The 27221-nt window shown below is 37.3% G+C and overlaps 1 protein-coding gene across 1 annotated transcript; it reads left to right on the top strand.

The window, feature by feature from the left end:
• The first annotated feature begins 938 nt into the window (after positions 1 to 938).
• LOC125470990 (serine/threonine-protein kinase TOR-like) lies at positions 939 to 27221 on the top strand. Its single transcript, XM_048570842.1, is given in 57 exon segments — positions 939 to 1167; positions 1520 to 1858; positions 1943 to 2017; positions 2329 to 2600; positions 3177 to 3336; positions 3460 to 3603; positions 3733 to 3902; positions 4014 to 4218; positions 4296 to 4390; positions 4392 to 4464; positions 5101 to 5253; positions 5531 to 5652; positions 5788 to 5887; positions 5984 to 6079; positions 6326 to 6456; positions 8781 to 8883; positions 8961 to 9143; positions 9384 to 9476; positions 9604 to 9639; positions 10018 to 10116; positions 10209 to 10307; positions 10463 to 10625; positions 12289 to 12413; positions 12528 to 12580; positions 13252 to 13375; positions 13482 to 13667; positions 14351 to 14503; positions 14575 to 14727; positions 16308 to 16379; positions 16490 to 16618; positions 16725 to 16786; positions 17016 to 17113; positions 17276 to 17385; positions 17456 to 17629; positions 18293 to 18358; positions 19103 to 19171; positions 19270 to 19380; positions 19978 to 20118; positions 20201 to 20329; positions 20453 to 20618; positions 20702 to 20916; positions 21411 to 21617; positions 21940 to 22053; positions 22148 to 22351; positions 22579 to 22659; positions 23202 to 23276; positions 23353 to 23419; positions 23499 to 23659; positions 23803 to 23976; positions 24278 to 24406; positions 24496 to 24579; positions 25160 to 25221; positions 25301 to 25373; positions 25459 to 25593; positions 26026 to 26199; positions 26276 to 26541; positions 26973 to 27221. Coding segments are annotated over 57 exon segments (7353 nt in total). The 5' UTR covers positions 939 to 1086; the 3' UTR covers positions 26992 to 27221.

Below are 27221 nucleotides of genomic sequence, written 5' to 3'. Positions count from 1 at the left end.
AACAATCGCCAAAGAGCACATCGAGGATTGGCACCACAAATCGAAGGAAGCTCGCAAGAAACAACCCACGAGCAACAAAGGCAACAAGACCAAGTCGAGGCGAGAAGGTGGTGAGAACACCCATCATTGAAAAAATCCGAAGCTCTACACATCTCCCTCCTAAACAGGAATCACGAAGATTTACATTCACGATATGGATTAGTGGAAGCCGATCTAGAGGATGAGAGCATTGGAGGAGTGAGCCAAGTGGAAAGGGTAGGGTGTGGAGGGATGAAAACGAAGTAGGTGGAAGGAAAAGGGAAGGAAGAAAGGGGAGTTGAGGAAGGGAAACCAGATGTAGCAGTAGAGGAAAAAACAAGCAAAGAAAAAAGGAAAGAAAAAGAAAACAAAAGGAGCAAGGGGCTACCACCAACCTTAGCCATAGCTAGGATCGGTGGCAGCGAAGAGGAGAATAGAAGCTGGAGATGCACTCACACGCAGGTGGTAAGAAGAACTTTCACGAAGGAAATGAGAACTCTCATGAAGGAGAGAAAGTCATTGCTGAGGTTTAATGAGTTTTGGTACAATGAATGAGCATGATCGGCCTAGAACGGGCACCAAACCATACAATTAATGAGATTTAGGGTGTGGAAGTGTTTTTAAAATTACTTAAAACACCTTGAGAAAAAATGCTTCTTATAAAAAGCACACAACTGTTGCTTTTGACAAGAAGCATTTTAAGTGTTTTTCCAGTTCCACAATCGACTTGCATTTTATTAAAAATTGGTTCAAAAAATATTTTTACAAAAAAAACGATTTTAACTATTTTAAAAACATTTCTGAACGACTCTTACACGCGCGCAGCCGCCGACCCCACCAACAAAAGCCAAAACCCCAAAAGCCCTTTTAGCCCTCTCGCTTTCACCTGCGTTAGATTTTAAGCGTAATAACGTCTATATTTCCCATCGTCTCCAGCGGAAGAATCAATCTGCCGTTGCTTTTCCGCCGGAGCTTCGATGCCTTGAAGATCCGATTGCAATTGGATATACAGAGAGAGATAGGGAGGGGGAGAAGTTGGGGTTGTAGGATTTGTGGAGCCTGAGCCAGATGGCGGTCTCGGGCCAGTCCCTCAGTTTTGACGCTCTCAATCGCATCCTTGCTGACCTCTGCACCCGCGGCAGCCCCAAGGTCAGTACTTTGTTCTCTCTATCTCCCTCTGTTTCCTATTTTCTGTTTGGTTCCCGAGAAATTCAAAATTTTCACTTAAGTGGATAACTAATAGGTTTAGTGGATTGTGCAAGCTATGAATTGGCGAATAATTAGGTATTGAGTTAGTGTAATTGGAGCTATTATAATAGGCCAATTTTAAGCTCACCTCATTTACTATAGGCAAATTTAAGAACTTTCTCAGTCACTCTACTCTGTAAGGCTAATAGTTTTGAGGGCCCTATGGTTTTCGAAGATTACCCGAAAAAGTTTGTCTTTTATGCTTGTTCCATAACAGAGGACATAAATCTGCTTAAACTGTGTTGTTTCACAGGATGGGGCTTTGCTAGCTTTGAAGAAGCATCTGGAAGAAGAAGCCCGTGACCTCAGTGGAGAAGCGTTTTCGCGTTACATGGATCAGTTGTATGATCGAATTTCATCTCTTCTGGAGAGCAGTGATGTTGCAGAAACTTTGGGAGCTTTAAGAGCTATTGATGAGTTGATAGATGTGGTGCTGGGAGAGAATTCTTCCAAAGTTTCAAAGTTTGCTAATTATATTAGGACTGTTTTTGAGGTGAAGCGTGATACTGATATTCTGGTCCTTGCTAGTAGAGTTCTGGGCCATCTTGCCAGGGCCGGGGGGGCAATGACTGCAGATGAAGTGGAACGCCAGGTTTGTTACATTTTTGTGTACCCCCTTGACATAACAGAATTTGATTTAGAATAGTCAAGTATCTGATAAGCCTTGGTCTCTTAGATAAAATTTGCTCTTGATTGGTTGCGGGGGGATAGAGTTGAGTATCGCCGTTTTGCTGCTGTGTTGATCTTGAAAGTAAGTGCTACAATTTTTACTTTTGTACTCATTTATTGATTAGCAGCCGACCCCATATAGTGGGTGAGGCCTTGTTGTTGTTGCTGCTGCTGTTGTTGTTTGTATTGATTAGCGGTTCTGAGTTTGTTTCTCCGAGGAGACTGCATTTATGTTCAAGGAAACTTTTCATATTATCCCATCAAAGTTCTATTCTTAAAAAGCAGTTTCATATCATAGAACTTTTGCTTTTTAATTTTAAAATTCTTTTTTGCTATTCTCATTAAATTTTGATATAGGACATGGTTCTGTAACTCTATGTTTTCTTATTATAGGAAATGGCAGAAAATGCTTCAACAGTGTTCAATGTTCATGTACATGAATTTGTTGATGCTATTTGGGTTGCTTTGAGGGATCCAGTCTTGCCTATTCGAGAGCGAGCTGTGGAAGCTCTACGTGCTTGCCTTGGTGTTATTGAGAAACGTGAGACACGCTGGCGTGTGCAATTGTATTATCGTATGTTTGAGGCTACCCAGGATGGGTTGGGTAGAAATGCTTCCATTCACAGCATACATGGTTCTTTACTTGCAGTTGGAGAGCTTTTAAGGTTGGTAGAGCTTGTGGGGAAGTTTTTATTTTTATTGTTATTATTTTCTAATGTAAATTTGATTGTTATTCACTAGAAGTATCATATGTACAAGATTGGCCAAGCAAAAATGAAACCCTACCACATATGTACAGAATGCGTACCACGATGAATTTTAGCTTGTGTTGATCAGTTCTTCAAGAGACACGTGAACATATGTTCATGCAATTTTAACTACCACTTTGGTATAGACTTTATTATTGTGCACATTCATTTATGAATGTGATGGATTCTTGCTGGTCTGAATGAGGTTTTTGCATTAATTTTATGAATGGGATGGATTCTTGCTGGTCTGAATGAGGTTTTTGCATTAATTTTATGTGACCCTGACGTAGTAGTCACACTATTTTATTAGGTGGAGTTTAGGAAAACCAAAATGGGTACATATGGTCACAATTTGTGAGCAAGTAAAACCTAAATTATTTTAAGTCATGTGAGAATGTACATGTTCTGTGTTACTTTGTGCTACCTTGACATTTTGACCCAGCCATCAACTGCTCCTTCATCAGTTTAAAAAAGTTAATTTCATCTGGGCAGGAATACAGGTGAATTTATGATGTCAAGGTACAGGGAAGTTGCAGAAATTGTCCTTAGATATCTTGAGCACCGAGATAGGCTGGTTCGCCTGAGCATAACTTCGCTGCTACCTCGAATTGCTCATTTTCTGCGAGATCGATTTGTCACAAACTACTTAACGGTTTGTCAACTGTCCTTTATTATTATATTGTAACTGGTGGGCAGAATGGTTCGGGGCAAAATCTGTTTCATTTATATTCACTGTTTGTCATCCTGAATGTGTAAGGATTGCTATTTCTTGCAGATATGTATGAATCATATTCTTGCCGTTTTGCGAATACCAGCTGAACGCTCCAGTGGTTTTATTGCCCTTGGGGAGATGGCTGGTGCTTTGGATGGGGAACTTGTCCACTATTTGCCGACAATAACGTCTCATTTACGTGATGCGGTATGTTGACGATCGTGGTCCTCACCATAATATTTATCTTTGCTGTGCTGTGTATGTAGGTTGTAGGTTATGAGTTGTAACTGTGATAGTGGACACATCTCTGACTGTTATTAATCATTTGTTCTCCAGATTGCTCCACGTAGAGGTAGACCCTCTCTTGAGGCTTTGGCTTGTGTTGGAAACATAGCAAAAGCAATGGGGCCAGCTATGGAACCTCATGTTCGTGGTCTTTTGGATGTTATGTTGTCAGCTGGTCTTTCCCCTACGCTTGTTGAGGCACTTGAGCATATAACTACGAGGTAGCCTGGGGTTTTCAAGAACTTCTCCTTGCACATTGCACAATTTTGGTGATTAGTCTATGTCTTCCGTGTGCACTGACTAGTTCCCTGTTCAATTGGTTGTTAATTCAGTATTCCATCTTTGCTTCCTACTATCCAAGATCGGTTGCTTGACAGCATTTCGGTGGTTCTTTCAAAATCCCACCATTCTCAGGGAAGGTCGGCCGTTGGCATGGGCAGAGGAAATTTAATGAATACCCCTCAGCAAGTCTCAGACCTCAGTGGTTCAGCCCTTGTTCAGCTTGCTTTGCAGACTCTAGCTCGTTTTAATTTCAAGGTTTGTGTGAATACCATTGTCCATTGTGAATCCTAAGTGCACCTATAGTCTCTCACAGAAGCTGGTATATGATTTAGGGCCATGACCTTCTTGATTTTGCAAGAGAATCAGTTGTTGTATATTTGGATGATGATGATGGAGCCATCCGGAAAGATGCTGCCCTATGTTGTTGCAAATTCCTTTTCTGGTGTGCAATATGCTTCTGATAGGTCTAATCGGGGAAAACGACGACATCTTGTTGAGGAGGTTTGGTTTTGAACATTAAAATTTATGCTAAACATTCCAACCCTTGATTCTTTTGAACCACTTGTAGGCTTTAAAACCAATTTTGTGCTTGTCTAGTTTATTCAATAGTATGTTTATTCAATTTATCTAGTTTCTCTACTTTGCTCAAATTATTGGTAGGAAAGATCACGAAAACTTTCTATCATTGTGTATTTTGCCTATAAATGCGTACCTTTTGGTTGTACACCTTCAGTTCAAATATGCTGATATGGGTCATATGACAACTATTAAATATGTCCATTGGCCATAGTGTGGGGACCTTCCTTTTTTGCCTTGCCTTCTTTGCAAATTGGAGGCTTGGAGAAGGCAATAATCTTTATGAATGTTTTGTATTTCACTCCTTTTTTATTGCCATCTTTGCAAATTGGAGGCATATAAAAGGCATTAATCTTTTAAATGTTTTGTATTTCATTAGATATGCATTAGACTTAAGAATTTGGATTGCTTTTTTACAGTCTGCTATTATAATTATAATTTGTCAATGTCTTTAAAGTAATGTATCATGTTAAGTCCCAAAATCTCATTGAATAGTCATGTTAGTTTTCTTTTTCTCCTTCTTGGTATATGCCTGTTAACTAGATACTGGCCTTTCTGCAGATTGTGGAAAAGCTTCTCATTGAAGCTGTTGCAGACGCTGATGTTATTGTTCGCCATTCAATATTTTCCTCCCTTCATGGGAATAGAGGTTTTGATGATTTTTTGGCGCAGGCTGATAGTCTGAGCGCAGTTTTTGCTGCTTTGAATGATGAGGTGTGATTTTTACTCTAGATAGACGTGTTCATGACTTAAAGTGTTATATTGGAAATGTAGGCATTGCTGCTTATGCATGTGATATTTGATGTTTTTCTTTTATTTTGCTTTCGTTTAAATATTTTGCTTAAAGTGTTTTAATTGTGCAGTTTTCATGTACGGTTTTTGCTGGAATGTATTGAATTTTAATTTGAAATTACTTGTAATGTAGAGTTTGTGAAAATGATCTGTCCCTTTGTGTTATCCATCTTAAAAAAATACTATGATGTTGTTATAGGATTTTGATGTTCGAGAGTTTGCAATTTCTGTGGCTGGGAGGTTGTCGAAAAAAAATCCTGCTTATGTTCTTCCAGCACTTCGTCGGCATCTCATACAATTGTTGACTTACCTGGGGCAGAGGTGATGTAAAAGGATTATCAATTTTGTTTACGTACGGTATTTTTTTTAATAAATAAGTGGTTGTTTACAGATGATTTTAATGCTAGAATGAACTGTCAAAGTGTCAGATATTGACTTCTCTTGCTATGTCAGCAGTGCAGACACCAAATGCCGAGAAGAAAGTGCGAAGTTACTGGGTTGTTTAATACGAAACTGTGAACGACTAATACTTCCATACATTGCTCCGATACACAAGGTTTGATAAGTCATTTAGTGATTGTTTATCTTAGTCCCCTATCATTTATAGATCTGTTTTTTCCCCTTCTCTCATGGTAAATATCTGATTGTTCAGGCACTTGTTGCAAGGCTTACTGATGGCACTGGTGTGAACGCAAATAATGGCATTATTAGTGGAGTTCTTGTAACTGTTGGGGATCTGGCTAGAGTGGTGGGTATATTTGGCTATATTCCTCATGGTGTTATTCATTTGTTTTATTTGGATTGAAGGTTGGTAGGTGGTGGGTTTGAGGTGTCTGATGCATGCTGAAGAACATGAAAATGTGTTAATTTTTCTTTTGGCGACAAAACAAAAGAAAATTTATTGAATATGAAAAGTAGTTCTCTCTGTTATATAATTGTTTTGTGTTGTGCTGATATAAATGCTGTTCTCTTTTTTGTTTTGACTTCTGTCTAGGGTGGTTATGCAATGCGAATATACATTCCTGAGCTTATGCCTTTAATTGTTGAGGCATTATTGGATGGAACAGCTGTCACCAAACGGGAAGTGGCTGTCGCTACTCTTGGTCAAGTTGTACAGAGCACTGGGTATGCACTGTGTTTGTTACATTGCTCTATGATAGGTTCTGTTATATATATTTTTTCATTTTCATCTTTAATCTTGGGTTAGAAACAGCTTCACTGAGGCTTATGCTTATTTACTTATTTGATGTGCATATCTGATTGAATAAATATTTAATTGTCAATTTGGTCATTAAACTTTGGGCTCATTTTCCTTTTTGTTTGTCAATATGGTAAAAGAGAAACAAATATAGTGTAGGTAGCACTACTCCGAAGTACTGATACCTTGCTGAGTTATTGTTAGTAGTATTCAAGTTAGTATGTGAGGTTATGCGGACCACGCCTCCTCCCTTCCAAACAAAAGATTTCATGGCTACCTAATCTTATGCCCAGTAACTGTTAATCTCAAATATTAAGTTGTTAAGAAGCCTGCCAACCGTAGTTAAATGGTATGAGCCGACAATAGATAATATTGTATTAGGTCTTGCATGTGCTCTAGTGACCTAGGAAGATGGTGGACTACCTTATTTTGATGGAGTCAGGTTGTCACTTCTTTATGCTTGCATCTCTTTGGTTTTAAGAAGCTTGTTTGCTGGAGAGGGAGAATTGTAGACGGTAAAACAAGGGTTGAGACTCTAGTTCCAGAAATTGCTTTATGCATGGCCAACCACTTCGAAAAAATGGAAAAAAGACTTCAAAGTTGGAAGAAGGCCTTCTTATCCAGAGGAGGTAGATTAACTTTGATTCAATCTGTTTTGGGAAGCTTGCCAATCTACTACATGTCCTTGTTCAAAATTCCTTGTGGGGTGATTGGACGCCTAGAAAAACTAATGAAAGGGTTTCTTTGGGAAGGGGTGGAGGAAGGAAAGAAAAACCACCTAGTGAAATGGAAGATAGTTATTAAAAGTAAGGAGGAAGGGGGTTTAGGTGTGGGGAATTTGAGGAATCAGAATGAAGCGTTACTGGCTAAGTGGTTGTGGAGATTCCCAAAGGAACCAAATTCTCTCTGGCACAAGGTGATAAGAAGCAAGTATGGGCTGCAGGATAATGGGTGGAATGCAAATCCTCCACTCCGGGGTTCAAGTGGCAGCCCCTGGAAAGATATTTCGTGTGGTCTCCAATCGTTTCTACAATGCTGCAAGTTTGAGGTGGGCAACGGGGAGAGGGTGAGGTTTTAGGAGGATGGTTGGTTGGAAGGGGGACCATTGAAAGAACAATATCCTAGATTATTCTTGCTATTGAGAATGCACAACCAGAACATCTCAAGTTTTGTGGATCTTTCTATCAATTCTTTGAGCTGGAATTTTGATTTCAGGAGAAATTTGAATGAGGTGGAGATAGAAGAGGCGGCTAGATTATTACAGAAGTGGAAAATGTTCGCTTGTCTCAATCAAGAGCGGATGACAGAAGGTGGAAACTGGAATTATCAGGATTGTTCACTTGCAAATCCTATCGCTCTTTCTTGAGCAACAATGGGATTGTGCAACATTTTCCACCCTCTTCTCAGATTTGGAAATCAAAAGTTCCTCCGAAGGTCAAAGTTCTTGTGTGGCTAGTGGCTATTGGGAAGCTCAACACTAGTGATCAAATTCAAGGGAGAAGCCCTTTTATTTGCTTCTCTCCCCATTGGTGCAGTTTGTGTAAAGCTAAGGAGGAGAGTGTTAACCACATTTTTCTTCATTGTTCTTACACGATTCAACTGTGGTGGAAATTGTTTCAGGAGGTTAGAGTTAGTTGGGTCATTCCAAAGGGTTGTTTCGAGCTTCTAAGCACCAATTTTGAGGCTCTAGGAATTGGGAGGAAAGCTAAAGCTTTGTGGGGTTGTCTGGTGTTGGCAGTTTTTTGGAACATTTGGTTGGAGCGTAACAAAAGAATTTTTGAGGATTATACTGGTGTGGGGGTAGCAGATCTATGGGGAAGAGTAAGATATTGGGCAGCCCTCTGGGCTTCAGTTTCGAATGATTTTAAGAATTACTCTCTTTCTCACATACTGTGGGATATGTTAGCAGTCGTAAAGTGATTTTGGTTGAGGTTTTCCTAATTGTAATCAGATCCTCTTGAGAGATTTTCTTGTTCTGTTCTTGGTGGATTTCTTATCCACTTCTGTGTATTTCACTTTTCTTTTTTAATAAATTGTTATAGTTTCTTCTCAAAAAAAAAAAAAACCACTTCCATGAGTGTATAATGTTTTCACTTATATTTGGGGGCTGTGAACCGTAGAAGATAGACTCAGTCCACCTATTGGTATCATGGGGCAACGATTTGAGATACTTTGTTGGCATCAGGTTTCATGAAGTTCTGTATTACATTTTGGTTTGTGTTAAGAAACTTTTATTCTTTGATTTTGTCAGGTATGTCATAACGCCATACAATGAATATCCACTGTTACTTGGCTTACTCTTGAAGTTACTGAATGGTGAATTAGCATGGTCTACAAGACGTGAAGTACTAAAGGTAACTTTTTAATTAGATTGCATGGTTGTTAACCGTAGCCATTTTTTTTATGTTAACCTGTTCTTGGGCTTCACCAGGTTCTCGGAATTATGGGTGCTCTAGACCCTCATGTGCATAAACGACATCAGCAAAGCCTGCCCGGTTCACATGGAGATGTTGCATGTAGTGCCAGTGAATCTGGTCAACACATTCAATCTGTGGATGAATTGCCTATGCACCTGTGGCCATCATTGGCAACGCCTGAAGACTATTATTCTACGGTAGCACATCAAACCTGCTAGGACTTTTGTATTTTATTTTACGGATGTGTATATATAATTATATATATGTGTGTGTGTATTTGATTACAATGATGCTCATCATTGTCACTGATTGCATTTGAGCTGCCTACCCAATCAATGGACAATGGTGATCCACAACTTAAAATCCATTCATATAATATGCATATCAATATGATAAATGACTGTCATTGTTGTTTGTTACATATGTTATGACCACAGGTTGCAATCAACTCTCTTATGCGTATACTTAGGGACCCTTCACTTGCTACTTACCACCTGAAGGTGGTCGGATCTCTTATGTTCATATTCAAGGTATCTAGCATATAGTAATGTGGTTATTGTTTTTCTGAATTACTTTTCTTAGAAGATTTTACTTTGATATTCTTATTATTTGTGTAGTTCTTGATGTCTCATGTTATGTTTTTTGTTGCGAGGTTAGTCAATGGGTGTTGGTTGTGTTCCATACTTACCAAAGGTCAGTGTATAAACATTTCAATTGTGATTTATTTTGTTGTATGCTTTACGCACATGTAGTAGCATGTGTGTGAAAGCATGTGTACATACAAGCACATGTATTTTACTGTCAAACCTTAGTTTTGTGGATGTGAATTATGTTATACGTTATCTTCCTTTTTTATACAAAACACATTTTTAGTTTCATGCCTTTGGAAGTCCATTTATCAATTTTTCGGGAGAAAAAAACAAGATTCATTTGTCATGACTCTTCTACTGTCTCTTTTTATCTCGAATTACACTTGTTATTAGCTTATCAGCGGTTTATGTACCGGTGCATTTACTTTTTATGTTGTCTTTTTGGCTTTAAATGATGCTTCTTTATTTTTCTTACCTGTAGGTTTTACCTGATTTCTTCCATATAGTCCGGACATGTGATGATGCTTTAAAGGATTTTATAACATGGAAGCTTGGTACGCTAGTGTCTATTGTGCGTCAGGTAATGTCTTGGCCCCTTTTAAGTTTTCATACATGTAGTGATTGTGGATGATTTCTTGATGATTATATATATGGGCATGATGTGCTGTGCAGCATATTGGGAAATATCTGCATGAGTTGCTCGTTCTAATTTCAGAATTATGGTCAACCTTCAGTTTTCCTGCTGCTGGCCGTCCTCAACTTGGTTATCCAGTTAGTTTGACCTTTTCTTTTTGGTTACAATTGCTCTTATCATGAGATTGATCTCTTGTTCTTGAAATTATAGTTTTTTTATTTTTATTTTTTATTTTTTTTATTTTATAAATTCCCATTGTGATTATTTTCTGTTCTCCTGTAATCTTTCTCAGGTTCTGCATCTAGTGGAGCAGCTTTGCTTGGCTCTCAATGATGAATTTCGAATGTACCTTCTGGATATTCTTCCATGTTGTATTCAAGTTCTAAGTGATGCAGAACGGTATAACGATTATACTTATGTTCTTGACATCCTCCATACCCTTGAAGTGTTTGGTGGTTAGTACTCTTCATTTTTAATTACCGTGAATATCGATATTTACTTATATTAGAAACTTATTTTTCAAGTCTCGTAAAAAATCCTTATAAGACTGGATTAGCTTGTTAATGAAATGAAAGTATCATAGATATTTGGGAATCAAATTGGTGACTTGAAGAATTGGATTGAGTGTAATAGAACTTTGGAAGGTTTTAAGGGAGTGGGAGTAGGTGAACTATGGGACCGAGTTAGATACTGGCCAGCTCTTTGGGCATCTGTTTCGACTGAGTTTAGGGATTATTCTCACTCTTCTATAATGATGGGTGGGTTAGCAACTGTAAAATGAGTTTAGTTTTAAGTTTGATTTTTGTAAATTAGTCCTATTTGAGAAATCTAGTTTAGTACTTTAGGTTTGATTTTAGTTGGTGGATTTCTTTTCCACTTTTTGTAAATTCTGCTGTTAATAATTAATTTGTTTCTTTACAAAAAAAAATGGTGCCTTGAATTTAAGGAAAGTGGTTGTGTGGATATGCAATTTCTCAAAGAGTAAGTGCAAGAAAGAATCAGATTGGGAAAAGAAGGAATTTCATTTTGTGAGTTACATGTAAAATACAAGCAAGAGTTAGAAAATTTGACCCCTTTGTAACACTTGCGAAAGTAGAATATTCATATTTGATAGTCCTGCTTGAATATTGTTTTCTTTTTTCTCAAGATAGTAGAACCTAAAATAATGGGCAAACGTTTGCTCCTGTTATTTTAGAACAGTTCCTTTGTGTTGATTATGAGAGTTATTAAAATAATGCCTGCAGGTGGTTTTAATGTATGATTCTAATTTCTAAATCATGGTAAAGTGGGAGTAAGAGGATTTAATTTATGGATGACTTAATAACTGCAGGTTAGAGAGAGAATTTGCTGAAGATAAAATGGTTCCTTATTGAAAAAAACTGCACCTTTGTATTGTTCATAAGCTGTATTAATGTAGCTGTCAGAGATACATGTTAAAAACTTGGAATAACTCAGGGTTCCATTGGTAACTACAATGTCCCGGGAGCAAAATTACTGCATATAAGCACGACTTGAGATTCATATTCTCCAATCTAAGAATCAATTAAGCATCAAGTGATGTGCATATATTGGTTAACAATCTGGGGTAGTAATTGGATGACCATGAGTAGTTACTGACCTGGAAACTTCAAAGTGATTGGGTATGAAGTTATTAGACTGATGGAAGAAAGGCTTCCATTGATAAGCATAAAGCTCTGGGATTATTTGTTTTATTTGTGTCTGCTTTCTTATAAATAGATTAGTCATCATGTTTGGATGGAAATTTATAGTGAATGGCCATCAGATTTTTAGATACCTTATAATGTAGCATTTATAAGTTTGTAACTGATAGCTTTATTGTAGCCTTTTCTATTTGGATTAATGGATTGTCCAAAATTGCTTGTTTTCGTTTTAGATTTGGAAATGTTAGGCTTTTTGGTCTTCTGTTTCAAAGGGCTGTATGGCTGGCTGTTTGGGACTTTTAAGTTCCAAAGGATATTATGGTTTCCTCTGTTGGAGGCTTGGAGCTCAAAAAAGCATTTTGTTAAGCTTCGTTTTTACCATGATGAAAATATGAATCTGCTGTTCTGGAGTATATGTATGCCAACATGTAAAGACTCATTCAGTGTCCAAATGTAGGAACATTGGATGAACATATGCATCTTCTTCTTCCTGCACTCATTCGCTTGTTTAAAGTTGATGCCTCAGTGGACATAAGACGTGCTGCTATTAAAACTTTGACGAAACTGATCCCTCGTGTGCAGGTTGTCATCACACCCTCTACTCCTTTTGTTTTTTATGTACTTCAGTTATATTTGGACAGATTATTGTTCTTGAACAACATGTTCATTGTAATGTGTTATTAATTTTTTTTTCAGGTTACTGGTCACATATCTTCTCTCGTGCATCACTTAAAGCTAGTCTTAGATGGGTCCGGTTCCTTTCATAACCTGCCCATTAGCTATATGATCTGATCTTCGTGTGCAACTGTTGGTCTTTCTAGACATTGGTTGAAAATTGTCTTCAAGTTTCTTAAACACACCCTCCTGTTTTATATGACTATTTTAGAATATTATATCCTATATATTTTTTGGCTACTATTATTGCTTGTTTTAGAACTGATTCTCCTTCCTTTGCAGTAAATCCCAATTAATGATAGCTTGCTTCCATTTCATTGTAATTTTTTTATATTTATTTTAGAAATATTTGTTTGAGACATCATTTGTACTTTATAATATGGATGGTTAAACAGTTAAAGTCAAGACTTCAACTTTGATCTTTCTTTAACTCAGTGCTCACTCTGTTATTCTGATTCTGTTATTGCATTGCCCTAAAGTTGAGGATGTGTGTTATGTTTCACTATTTCCAGGCTTTCCATTTTGTGTGGTTGGTGTGTATCCCTTGAATATGTCTGAGGGTGTGTTTAATGGTTTTATCACTTTATGTTATGAATAATTTGGGAGAACCTTTTCTTCTGTTTGATGCTATAACTTGTAGCTTAAGACTTATGTGGGAATCTTCAGTACCATGGAATTTAGGTTCATATTTTGCTTTTTAGTTACTTATCTAACACTCGTAGCTGTTTAAATTTTTGTGTTACAGCAAGAATGATGAGCTCCGGAAGGATGCTGTTGATGCCCTTTATTGTCTAGCTCATGCCCTTGGGGAGGACTTCACAATTTTTATCCCATCAATACACAAACTTCTGCTGAGACATCGCTTAAGGGTCTTCCTCATTCCCTAACTTTATTGCCTTATTTTTTCTTTTAAAAAGACATTGTTTGTGATTTCTTACTTTTGCTGATTAAGTAAAAAAGGTTATTTCATTTCAGCATAAGGAATTCGAGGAAATTGAAGGACGGTTGAAGCGACGTGAACCTCTAATTTTGGGGAGTACAACTTTTCAAAGATTAAGCCGACGGCTTCCAGCAGAGGTTATTACTGACAATTGGAATGATTTAGAGACTGACCCTTATGATGTTGGGTCAGATGTGCAGAAACAACTTCGAGGCCATCAGGTATATCTCTCCCTTGATTACACGTTCTGTAAGTTGCATGCTATAGTGTTTCACACTGCTGCAGTCAAAATGTCTTGGAAGATCAATGTAGTGCCCTAGAAAACGCCTGGTATGGATTGGGGTCACTATGTTGTGAGATGGTATTTAAATATATGACCAACATGCTGAGTGCAGTGGGCTAGCAGTTCCTAGGGCATTTAGTTATAAATATAAAGTATTACATTATTAGGAATGACATGTCGAGCAGATCATGTATAGTGTAGCCACTTCTAATTTAGTGGCAACTGTTTTGCAAGCATAGAAGTTGGTGTCAAACACAGTGCATATAATATATTACTGCACAACCTTTTCTTTAAACTTTTGTTCATGTGATTGGTGAATCTTTATTTTGATATTAAGTTCATCTAACTTAGCACGTAATATGGTTGTTAAACATGACAACGTTTCTTTTTATTTGCTATTCGAATTTGCTAGGGTTATTATGACATGATCTATTATTTTTTGGTCTATGCTAGTATAAGTGTTCTGGTTTTGGTGTGCTGCTTATGTATGTTTTCGAGATGCATATATCTAGTTATGTCTGATTGGCTTTGCCCTCGTATTTATTTTTTATTTTTATGATAATACTATTTCTTTTTATTTTGGCTGTAAGTTGATTTTTGACTTGTACAAGTTACATACAGGTCAATGATGGTCGATTACGCACTGCTGGGGAGGCTTCTCAGCGCAGTACCAAAGAAGATTGGGCAGAATGGATGAGACATTTTAGTATTGAACTTCTGAAGGAATCTCCTTCTCCTGCTTTACGAACCTGTGCAAGGCTTGCACAGCTGCAGGTATTGCATATTATAATTATTTGTACGTTACTTCTTTTGGAGTTTGCGCTCTGATATCCTCCTTTTTGCAGCCATTTGTTGGGCGGGAGCTATTTGCAGCTGGTTTTGTTAGCTGTTGGGCACAGCTAAATGAGACTAGTGAGAAACAGTTAGTTCAAAGTTTGGAGATGGCATTTTCATCCCCAAATTTACCTCCTGAAATTTTGGCAACACTTCTTAACTTGGTATGCCTTTTTCATTATATTATTACTCCATGAGTCGTGTGATTTTAGCTTGGTGTGCTTAAAGCCTCTGTTGTTTCATGATTACATTTACATATATGTATGTAACTATGTATGATGAATGTATATAATTTTTTTCTGTTGAGGGCGTCCATTTATAGTTTAAGTAGGAGCGTGTCAGTAACATGTTGCTAACATATGAATAACATGATTATTATCAATTTATCACCATTAGGTCAATTTTTATTGGAGACATTGTGTTTGTCTATTTGTTTGATCATAATTTGATAGCAAAATTAGTTCAACTTTGCTGATTTTTTGTAAGAATGATCCTTAACTATAGACAGCTTGGATCATCAGATAACTTTTAGGTCGGGCTCACCAATGTGATCTCTTACTTTCCCTATAAAAATGGATCTCTTATATATAAGTTGAGTCCAAGCTATCTGTGTGGGACTGATTTTAAGTAAGTGTGAGAAAGCTATATTCTATTAGGATTATAATGGAGTGGGGGTAGCAGAACTACGGGATAGAGTAAGATAGTCGGCAGCCCTCCGGGCATCAGTTTCGAATGAGTTCAGGGATTATTCTCTTTCTCATATAGTGTGGGATATTATTAGCAGCCGTAAAATGATTTTGGTTGAGGTTATGTTACTTGTAAATAGATCTACTTGAGAGGTCTTAGCTAGTTTTGCTAGATGGTGGATTTCTTATCCACTATTTTGTAATTCATGTTTTTTTTTTAATAAAGTGTTGTCATTTCTTCTCAAAAAAAATAAAAAATAAAAAAAATTAGGATCTCATGGGCAAAGGAGACATCTAAATAAACCTACAGTTCAAATTCGAACATGCAAAAAATTAGGCAAACACTTGTCAAACAAATAATGAAAAAAAAAAAAAAAAAATTCTGTTAGGAATGTTAAAAATCACCATCCTTTTGCTCTAAGTCCAAATTATCATATAGATGATGGAGAAGAAAAGGAATTGTGTATGTTCTACACACACACACACACACACACACATACACAGTCTCCTTCCGTTGAGAGATCCCTCAAATAAGGACACCTTTGTGGGGCCCACTCCACATCGTATTTGAACGATCCTACCGTCCATCATTTAGGTCTTCCTCAAAGATCATCTCCACCAAAAATCACCCAATCCGAAACCATTTGACATTGAATTAAATGGTAGTCATAATAGTGTTTCTTTGAAATTGTATTTGCCAATTTATTGCAAGGATGATTTAAGAATGATGTACTAAAATATAGACGGTTTGGATCATTGAAATATTTTAAGGAATGAGCACCACAAAGGTGTCCCTCAATACATATACATATACATATATATGTATATAGTCATAATATTCTATTATTTATGTCATGTATTATGTATATCTATATATATATATAAACTAAATAACTAAAGGTTCTGTATGGAAACATGGAGAAGAAAAAAAAGGAAACTGCGTCCTGCATCAACTTTCTCTTGCATGAGACCTGCATCAACTTTCTCTTGCATGAGATAACAGTTCTGTTTCCCTGGTTGGATTTTTATTGATTTTGTTTAATTAATTGTGTCTGAAGGCAGAGTTCATGGAACACAATGAGAAGCCTCTTCCTATAGACATTCGCCTGCTTGGTGCTCTTGCAGAAAAGGTACAGTTAATTTTTTTTTTACATTTCTTGGGAAGGCTGGGAGTGTGATCCCAGTTTTTGTTATCTCTTACATGTTTCACGTATGTTTACTTATCTATTTTACATTTCAGTGTCGTGCATTTGCAAAGGCCTTGCATTACAAAGAAATGGAATTTGAAGGAGCGCGCTCCAAGAAAATGGACCCTGTTGCTGTAGTTGAAGATCTTATACATATAAACAACCAGTTACACCAGCATGAGGTTCGATGGAAAAGAAAATCATTATGCCACTTCCTAACTATATTTTGAGGTTTGATATTTCTGTAAACATTGGCTGTCATTTATTGATAAATTTGTGTTTTCTCAGGCTGCAGTTGGAATATTGACCTTTGCCCAACTAGATTTGGATGTTCAACTCAAAGAGTCATGGTAACTTTTAATAGTATACATTCCAAGAATTTTCTTCCCCTTATAACAAACCCTTTTTTTCCTGCCTTTCTTTGACAATAGGATTTTCAGGAGCCTTTTCTTCTCTTGAAATTTCCATGCCCTTTACTGAATTGTCATTTATTTTAAAGAAAGCAACTTAGTTTCTACTAACTTTGCAAAAGAATGACTCATATAATACCTTGTCCACTGCATCTCTCTACTTGTTTAGGTATGAGAAGTTGCAGCGATGGGACGATGCTCTCAAGGCCTACACCGAAAAAGCCTCTCAAGCATCGAGTCCACGTCTTGTTTTGGATGCTGCTTTAGGTCTGTGTTGCTTATTTATCGTTTTTTTGGACGCCGCTTTATATTTAATGTGCTATTAAATATCTTTAAATTTACTGTTATTATCTTGTGATCGTTTATCTTTATGTATGGTATCATTCTTTCTTGCATTTTGAATATGGTTTGTATTGGTCGCTTCTTTAGGTCGGATGCGATGTCTTGCTGCTTTGGCACAATGGGAGGAGCTTAACAACCTGTTCAAGGAATATTGGACCCCAGCTGAACCGGCTGCTCGGTTGGAAATGGCATCAATGGTTGGTTTGTGATTAAACAGGGCTTGTTTATGTCCTTAGTTCCATAATTTAACAAATTTGGTTGTGCTAGGCTGCTAATGCTGCTTGGAACATGGGGGAGTGGGATCAAATGGCAGAATATGTTTCGCGGTTAGATGATGGTGATGAAACCAAACTTAGGGGCTGGGGGAACACTGCTGCTAGTGGGGATGGAAGTAGTAATGGAACATTCTTTAGAGCTGTTCTGTTAGTTCGAAGAGGAAAGGTACACTTTACTTTTTCCATAATCTACATTTAGTAACGTAAAATATAATTATAGTGATAGATTCTACTTTATGGCATTTCAAAAAGTTATATATCACCATTTTAAGATCATGAAACATCCATTTTACTGTTTTTCTAATATCTATCGAACCTAACATGAGTAAGAATATTTGTTAATCAGCAAGGATAAGCTTGGCAGGACATTAAAATATTAAAACCATTGAAGCATTTATGTTTTTCATTAACAAATAGTCAAAATAGCTTAATATATGCGAAAAAGTCTACTTTAGTTAAACTTGTTATTTTACAGATTAGTCATTATAATACACTGTATTTGCGTTAAAAAGACCACTTATTTGAATGAGACAGAATGCCTCTTTGTTCATTGTGGACGGTGATCATTGAGAATTTCAAAGTTCACGTTTTGTTATACAGTCAAGTCAGCTTCTTAGTTTTTATATTATCTGTGTACATAATACATACATACATACATATATATATATATAATATTGATTATAGAAGAGAGAGTTTTTGAAGTTCTTATTGTACCTAAAGGATATACTAAGTGGCAACCAGAAAGGGTGCCTGAACAATTTGGGAACATTCTTTGTTTTTTAATGTATTTGACCTATTCTATTTTGTTTTCTGTTGTTTCCGGGCACAGTATGATGAAGCACGTGAGTATGTTGAGAGAGCTAGGAAATGCATGGCAACAGAGCTCGCTGCTTTGGTGAGTGTTCTATATTTTTTTCATTATACTAGAGTCCATGTGATTGAGTTTCACATGATTGGGTTGAAGCATTCAGCTGGGATTTAGAAATAATGACCATATTGATTTCAATGCTAATATATTGTCTATGTCTGAATGGTTCTGTATAAGTGTATGGACCTAAATTTAATCCAAAGCAAAGGTTTGTGGGGTTCTGAGCTTTACAGAAAAGGGGGTTAATCTACCAGTATGGGACCTTTGTGCTTAACTACGAATGACCTATATACAGCAGAAGAGGAAATAATGGCATCTGTTGTTATAGGTGTGTCTGCGTCCAAGTGTTCAGTATGTTGGATTTTCTAGTCTTAGGTGCAAAGATGGGGAGGACAAAGTTGTTACCTCTTTCCATATGCCTGTTTTCAATGGATTGATTTTGTCTTTCCCTTATGTTTTCCACTTGATTGGCTGTTTCTTCCTCATAAGATGCGTTCTTTATTATATAATAATATGGGTCTGTTATGTTTATAAGTTAGGTTTGTAGACCAAGGTTATGCTTATCTGAAAGGCTGAAAAAAAATTACGTACAATTTAATGGTTTGAAACACTTGGTCAGAGCAAGCCATACATTCCATTTTCAGCAGAACTTTCTGAGTTACTTTCAGTATCATTAACTTGGCAATGTAATATACCGGATACTACAGTAGCCCCCCGCATGTAATAGTTTTTCCTTTGGATATTTTGATTATTGACATCTTCACTTTGTAGGTTTTGGAGAGCTATGAACGTGCATATGGCAATATGGTCCGTGTTCAGCAACTGTCAGAACTTGAGGAGGTTTGCTCTTTGTTTTTTTCTTTTTGGAGACGGGTTGAGAAGCGAGATTGTTCCCTCTATATTTGTTGCATGAATCGTAATGTGAAATCTATAATCAGGTCATTGATTATTGCACACTTCCCCTGGGAAACCCTGTTGCTGAAGGACGACGAGCACTTATTCGCAATATGTGGAATGAGCGGATACAAGGAGCAAAACGTAATGTTGAGGTGAACATGCTTTATTTATAATTAGTTTATGCATAGCTAATAAATGAACGGATAAATAAAAGGCTCCAAGGGAAATATGGTAACATTTGGATTCATAAACTTTCTTCTTTAACTTTTTCTATTGGATTAAGATCGTTACTTCAAAGTCAAAGTAATCAAGTTTACTTCTCTGGATATATACATTTTGACCTTTAATGTCAACCTTCTGCCACCCTTGCTTGTGGTTTTTTATGTGGTTTGACCCGGCCATATGTTCTTGGTCACAGCTGGGACAAAAACTAAAACTCAGTATTTATGTATTTTATTGATTTGACATTATTTCTGCATTTGTGTGATTATATAGTCTAGTATATACAATCTTGATATCCACAGACACTGGAAAATAATTGTGCGATTGCTGCTAGGCCAGAAAAACCTAAGAGAGCTAGACTGTTCCATCTAGTTATGTTTCATGCCCCCACAACATCGGGCTGGGGTTATCTGTAATTAACATCAGTTCAAGAACATATGCATGCCAATCCACATCTCATGGTTGGTTTACTGAAACTTTTCTGGCTGCATCAGCTACTTCTAAATGTGACCATACTTAATATGCAGGTATGGCAGGCGCTTTTAGCAGTTAGAGCACTTGTTCTACCTCCAACAGAAGATATTGACACTTGGCTTGAGTATGCTTCCCTTTGTCGGAAAAGTGGGCGAATTAGTCAGGCTAGATCTGCTTTAGTCGAACTCTTACAGGTTGGTGATACATAATTATCAAAGGATGCTAGCATTGCATTTATTCTCATCTTTTGTTTGAACATGATTTAATTGTGTTCAGTATGATCCTGAAACATCTCCTGAAAGCGTGCGGTATGATGGGCCCCCACAAGTGATGCTTGCATATTTGGAATACCAATGGTCACTTGGAGAGGACATAAAGCGCAAGGAAGCATTTGCTAGGCTACAGGTAGAAAATTTTACCTTTTTGTAAGCACCAATGAGCAAGTACTTCTGTTTCAACTAGCTATGCACTACCTACTTCTGAAATTTCTTATTGTGTATATTGTTTGGCTGGGGCAATATGGTTCAGAATTTGGCAATAGAGCTTTCAAGTCGACCTAGTATTCAACCGGTTACCCCGTCTGGCTTGATGAGCTCTAGTAGTCTGAGTGTTCCACTTATCGCCCGTGTGCATCTCATACTGGGAGACTGGAATTGGGCTCTTTCTCCTGGATTGGATGATGACTCTATACAAGGTGTTATTTGCTTATTTAAGTTCCAGATAACCACTGCAGAAATTATCAATCTTCTTTTGTTAATTAACTATAATTTTGTGTAGAAATTCTCAATGCCTTCCGGACTGCAACTCAATGTGCCAATAAATGGGCAAAGGCATGGCACAAGTGGGCACTGTTTAATACAGCAGTGATGTCACTTTATAATGTAAGAGGTTGTGCAAATGTCGCGTCACAGTTTGTTGTTGCAGCAGTCACTGGATATTTTCATTCGATAGCATGTTCAGCGAATACTAAAGGTGTTGATGATAGTTTACAGGTAAATATTATTCCTTGACTAAGTGTTATTTGCAACATGAATACCATTCTGGACTTGCCTGTTCACCCCTGAGCCAGATTTGGGCCAGATTTGGGTATTTTGTATAGTGTTCAATTTGTCTCTGTACTGCCTTTGAAGAGCTGGGCTTTTCACTTGATTTCTGTACATAAAGTTTCTCTTTAATATAGATCACCTGCTTTCTTTGAACATTTTGGTTTCTATGTTTTGCACTGGCTCTACAACTTCAGGTTCTTGCATACAAATTGCACTTTCTATAATCTGAGCGGCATCTATGCTGTGTAAATTGGGTTATGTGGTGGGAATCTAAGTAACTTACGCTAGTTTTGATTTGTAAGGATTATAATAGATATCTGACTATGCATTTGTATATCCTGATTCCTAATAGAAGCATAAAAGGAAAGATACTATTCTCATTAATAATACCTCTATTTCATAAATATCATTTATCATACAGTTTCATTTGTTATGTGCAGGATATTCTTCGTCTCCTTACATTGTGGTTCAACCATGGAGCTACTGCAGAAGTGCAAATGGCACTACAGAAAGGGTTTGCACATGTTAATATTAATACATGGCTGGTGGTTTTGCCTCAAATAATCGCCAGGATACATTCTAATGACAATGCTGTGAGGGAACTGATACATTCGCTTTTGGTTCGGATTGGACAAAGTCATCCACAGGTATGCTTTTGATGAACTAAAGCATTCTTCAGACTGACTATTTTAGTTACTCCTTTTCACTTTATAATTTTGGATTTCATTTGACATAAGACATGTAGCCTCAAGGTATGTTATGCCTTTGCAATGCCTCATATAGTTATTCAGTCTTCTGTTGTCGAATTTCATGTTGTATGCAATTGTGAGGACTGCTCCTTAATTAACTTGTAGGTTAAATCTCATTTTGGGCTCAAGTTCCTGTAGCATGTCTTGCAGCAACTTAAATGCCAATAATTCATATAATGAGACTTGCTTAAGTACTAAATTCACTCAATTCCTTTTGCAGGCTCTTATGTACCCTCTCCTTGTAGCATGTAAATCAATAAGTAATTTACGTAAAGCTGCAGCTCAAGAAGTGGTTGACAAAGTTCGGCAGCATAGTGGTGTGCTTGTGGACCAGGTGAATAGTTCAATTTAATTTCCACCAACTTTTCCAGTTCCTTCTCCCTGTTTGGCAATAGAAAACCCTTACAGAAAGTTGATTTTGGCTACAGGCACAGCTTGTGTCAAAGGAACTAATCCGGGTCGCAATACTTTGGCATGAAAAGTGGCATGAGGCTCTGGAAGAAGCTAGTCGCCTGTATTTTGGTGAACATAACATTGAGGGAATGCTAAAAGAATTGGAGCCACTCCATGAAATGCTTGAGGAAGGAGCTAAAGAGAACAATACAACCATAAAAGAGAAAGCATTCATTGAGGTTGGTTTCATTGCTTGTGTTGCATTTGGTTTTAAAATCATTTCTGCATCTTGTGCCAGTCAACATTTTTCCAACCTCTTGAATAGCTAACTGTGAAATTAAACGCCAAATCAGAGTATTATATCCTTCCTAAGCAAACTGCTGTCTCACTTTCTCACTCGTCAAAACCTTCACTGGAACTCTGCTTAAGTTCACTTCTGAGTACATCACCATGGTGTGAATCTCAGGCATATCGTCATGAATTGCTGGAGGCCTATGAGTGCTGCATGAAATTTAAGAGAACAGGGAAAGATGCTGAGCTTACGCAGGTAGGAAGATTTTCTAGAGCAAAATGTCGGTTGTTTTACTTTTTGAGTTGGTTAATCCTTGTCCTTCGTCAAGAATGACTTGAATCCATTAGTATCCTCGAACTGTTAGGTAATAAATGGTCAATCTGTTATCTTGTGTGTGTGAGTTGGATCCTTGTTCTAGATACAGTGGAAACATACTTACCAATTCGTGGTTTTCCTTTACTTATTTGTTTCTCCATTATTGAAGTCAGTTAGATGTATTATGCATGAGCCTTCTCATTCTAACAGCTTACCTGTTACACTTTCCAACTAATCTCACTTACATTCATGGCTAACTTGCCTCATCTTCTGCCTTTAGATTTAAAGTTTGTTTATTTGTGAATAGCATGAATTGTGTTAAAACTTTCTTCATCAATTGTGTTTATTTGTGAATACAGTTCTTGGATTTTATATGCATGTTAACTGCTGCTTCTCTACAGCATAGCTATTGTGGCATCAAAATTTTATTTGAGTTTTGTCATAATCTCAGATACTAAATATTTAAACCATGCCTTGATCAGGCTTGGGATCTTTACTATCATGTATTTAGACGAATAGATAAGCAGCTGCAGAGTCTTACTACTCTGGACTTAGAGGTAAGGACATCTCCTTTCATGTTTGACTTCTGTCATTATATATTCACTGACATTTTTCTCTACATATGGTTACTAGTCCGTCTCACCAGAGTTGTTGGAATGTCGTAATTTGGAGCTCGCTGTTCCTGGGAGATATCGTGCGGGTAAGCACACAATTTCACAATAATCGATATGTATTGGTATTCAACCTGAGTTAATAAATTGATAATTTTCATATTGCAGAATCTCCTGTTGTAACAATTGCATCGTTTGCATGTCAACTTCTTGTCATAACATCCAAACAAAGACCAAGGAAATTGACGATTCGTGGGAGTGATGGTAAGGATTATGCCTTCTTGTTGAAGGGACATGAAGATTTACGCCAAGATGAACGCGTCATGCAGGTATTCCCTTTCTCTTTACCTAAATAATTGTTACATATTTGGATACTGGGTTCCTAAATTTGTATTTCGTCTTTCTGTATAGACCTAAATACTTCTCCTCGCTATGTTAGTTACACATAAAACCTGACCTGGGACTTTTTTAGCTTTTTGGTTTGGTGAATACACTACTGGAGAATTCAACAAAAACTGAGGAGAAGGATCTCTCCATTGAACGATATGATGTCATTCCATTGTCTTCAAACAGTGGACTAATTGGTTGGGTTCCAAACTGTGACACCCTTCACCAGCTCATCAAGGAGTACAGAGATGCCAGAAAGGTGAGTTGGTTCCCTTTAATTGCTTCATTTTTTTTCTGACAGCCCTAAATGTTAGCGGAGTGTCTCCAGCCTTACATTGAGAGGGAGTGTTAGCATAGTCTTGCATTGCCTGAGTACCTATGGGCTATGCAGGCAGAAACACATAGGCAGCCTTCCTTGTAAGACAGTTTGCAAAGATAAGTTGGAGTGTTGTACCCATGGGTGTAAAACAATCGTTTGTGTGTCTGTGTCTGTAAAGGGGCATGTTCCTAAACTTTGGTATACGTGTATTAATATGTTATAAATGCTTTCTTGGTTTCAGATCACTCTAAATCAAGAGCACAAGTATTTGCTAAGTTTTGCTCCGGATTATGATCGTTTGCCACTCATAGCTAAAGTGGAAGTCTTTGAGTATGCCCTGCACAATACAGAGGGAAACGACCTTGCAAGGGTATGATTCTAACCAAATGCATATTCTTCATGTATTAATTAATTGCTTTGAGTACGTTTTCTCAAGGTGTATAGAGCTGCTTTTCATAGGTCCTTTGGCTGAAAAGTCGCACTTCTGAGGTATGGCTGGAGAGGAGGACAAACTATACGAGAAGTTTAGCAGTTATGAGCATGGTAAGTGTTTTATTTGCATCACGCAGTGCACACACGAGCATGTATGTGTTTTTCTTTGTGGCGTACACACATGTATGTAAATGACAATCAGAATCAGAATGCCCTAATTTTAAGAAAAGTTTAACACTCCATTGCCGAATGAGAATGCCCTCATTTTAAGAAAATTTAGGACCACATTGTGGTACCAAGTGATCTGATAATTCCAACCATATCTCTAGGTTTCTTTCAAAGATCATCCCTGCCGAAAGGTCAACACAATCTAAAATCTAGTTGTTTCCGAATAATACATAAAACCTATGTTTTCAATAAACATGAAAGTGAAAAAGATGATAATCTAATGATTAAGCTATTCCAACAACAACAAAGCCTTTTCACACTAGGTGGGGTCGGCTGATTAAGCTATTCCAATTTGGAAAAAATTTCTGTGGATGATCCCTTAATGGGTACCTATGAAAATGAACAGATTTGACCATGAGATTTGTGGGGTTGGTCATAACAATGTGGTCCGTAGTTTTCTTACAATGGTGGCAAAGTACTCAATTCTGCTTGTAAAATTATAGACTAACTGTTTTTATATCAGGTTGGGTACCTTCTTGGCTTAGGTGATCGGCACCCAAGCAACCTTATGCTAAACCGCTACAGGTATGTAATTGTTATGCCTGAAATTTGGACCAACAAACGGTGGATTGGTAATTTGGATCTCATATTCTGTTGCTTACAGTGGGAAGATCTTGCACATTGATTTTGGGGACTGCTTTGAGGCCTCTATGAACCGGGAAAAGTTCCCTGAGAAGGTATAACACTACAATGCAATGTGCTTTTAGTTAATGTTTAATTTACAGTTCCAGATAATCACTATAAATACTTGTGTATTTTCAGGTCCCTTTTCGGTTGACTAGAATGCTTGTGAAAGCAATGGAGGTTAGTGGTATAGAGGGCAACTTTCGTTCAACATGTCAAAATGTGATGGAAGTCCTACGAATGCATAAAGATAGTGTTATGGCTATGATGGAGGTATGGCGACCAGATTGTTTTGTTTTGATCCGTAAGCCTTTATATATTATTTTATTAGGATTTAGGATACATTCATTCTGAAGTATTTTACTCAGCACCAAGCTGACTATGATAACAATGGGGCATTTTCTGAATAAACCTGCAAGGAGAATTGATCAAAGAGCTGTATGAACTATTATTTACAGCAATATAGGTGATAACATCCAGGTCAAGATATCAGTACATACCTAAGCCTTCGTATTATGCCATTGAAAAGCATCTATTCGCAGCAAGCAATAGTCATCTAAAATTTCAAAGTAATGGGGTGGACTTGTGGGTGGGTGTGGTTTTGTTGATACCGTTGATGGTGCCCTATTGAACGAACAACACTAAATTCATTCTCCTTTAAATCCTTGAGTAAGGAAGCTAATTCTTAAGTTTACCTGTTTTCAGGCCTTTGTCCATGATCCTCTCATCAATTGGCGTCTCTTCAACTTCAATGAAGTTCCCCAAATGTCAATGCTTGGAAATAGTAATGTTACTCCTGTTGTGGGTGCTGAAGAACCTGCTCAACATAGAGAGCTTCGCCAACCTCAACGAGGTGCTCGTGAAAGGGAACTTCTTCAGGTATTCCAGAAATTCATCCTAGGATGCTTCAAAATGATGTTCTTGGTTATGCTCATTTATTTGGTTTTCCATGTAGGCTGTCAATCAACTGGGTGATGCTAATGAGGTCTTGAATGAGCTTGCTGTGGTTGTCATGGCTCGGATGAAGAGTAAACTTACTGGACGTGATTTTTCTGCTAGTTCCTCTGTATCTTCCAGCTCTATTCAACATGCAATTGACCACAGCACGCTGATTTCTGGAGACAGTAGAGAAGTTGATCATAGTTTATCTGTTAAGCAGCAAGTTCAAAAGTTGATTATCCAAGCATCATCTAGTGAAAATTTATGCCAAAATTATGTCGGGTAAGATGTTTGAAAATTTTCCTCTTTTATCTCCAGTTTCTTTAAACATAGTTTTAGAATAATTAAACACATGTGCATGTGTACTCATTCGCTCCTTGCCTGACATGAATGGAGGTTTGACATATGAAGTCTATTGGTTCGTGACAACCTATGATTGGTTTTGTTTGGGATCTCAATGCCCAAAGTCTCATCTGACACACACCAGTTTGGTGGGATCAGAGCCACTTAATACCGACATTCTTATATTGTTCACCTCGCCTAGCAATCGTTGGGTGAATGGCTATATTATTATGGAGTGGGAATAATATAAACTGCTGCAAAGTTGAAATACAATCAATCTGGATGCCGAAGTTGTGCTGTGTTTTTTCTCTGTTCTGTATACCGATTTAGAATGTGCGTTTGTCTAACAACGGCTATTGTGCTTATTTCAGGTGGTGTCCGTTTTGGTAAGCAGCGGCCGACTGTACATAATGTGTATATGTATATATTGTTTGTACGTATTTGTGGGCCACAGCATGACCTTGTAAGGAGTATGCTTTGTATTCTTGTAATATATGTGCCATGCCAACCAATGGTATTGTATAAAGTAGGTGGAAGCTATACGCGAAACAAATCTCTTCCTATGTAGTTTGTGTATGTAATACATTATTAAAGTGCAAGATTGGATTTGTTTCATATCA

This window comes from the organism of the source record quoted next, unplaced genomic scaffold (assembly GCF_019419815.1).
Source record: "Pyrus x bretschneideri cultivar Hongxiangsu unplaced genomic scaffold, Pyrus_bretschneideri_v1 Contig55, whole genome shotgun sequence".
Taxonomy (NCBI): Eukaryota; Viridiplantae; Streptophyta; class Magnoliopsida; order Rosales; family Rosaceae; genus Pyrus; species Pyrus x bretschneideri.
Note: the sequence above shows the minus strand (reverse complement) of the source record. Positions and strands in the feature narration are given on the sequence as shown.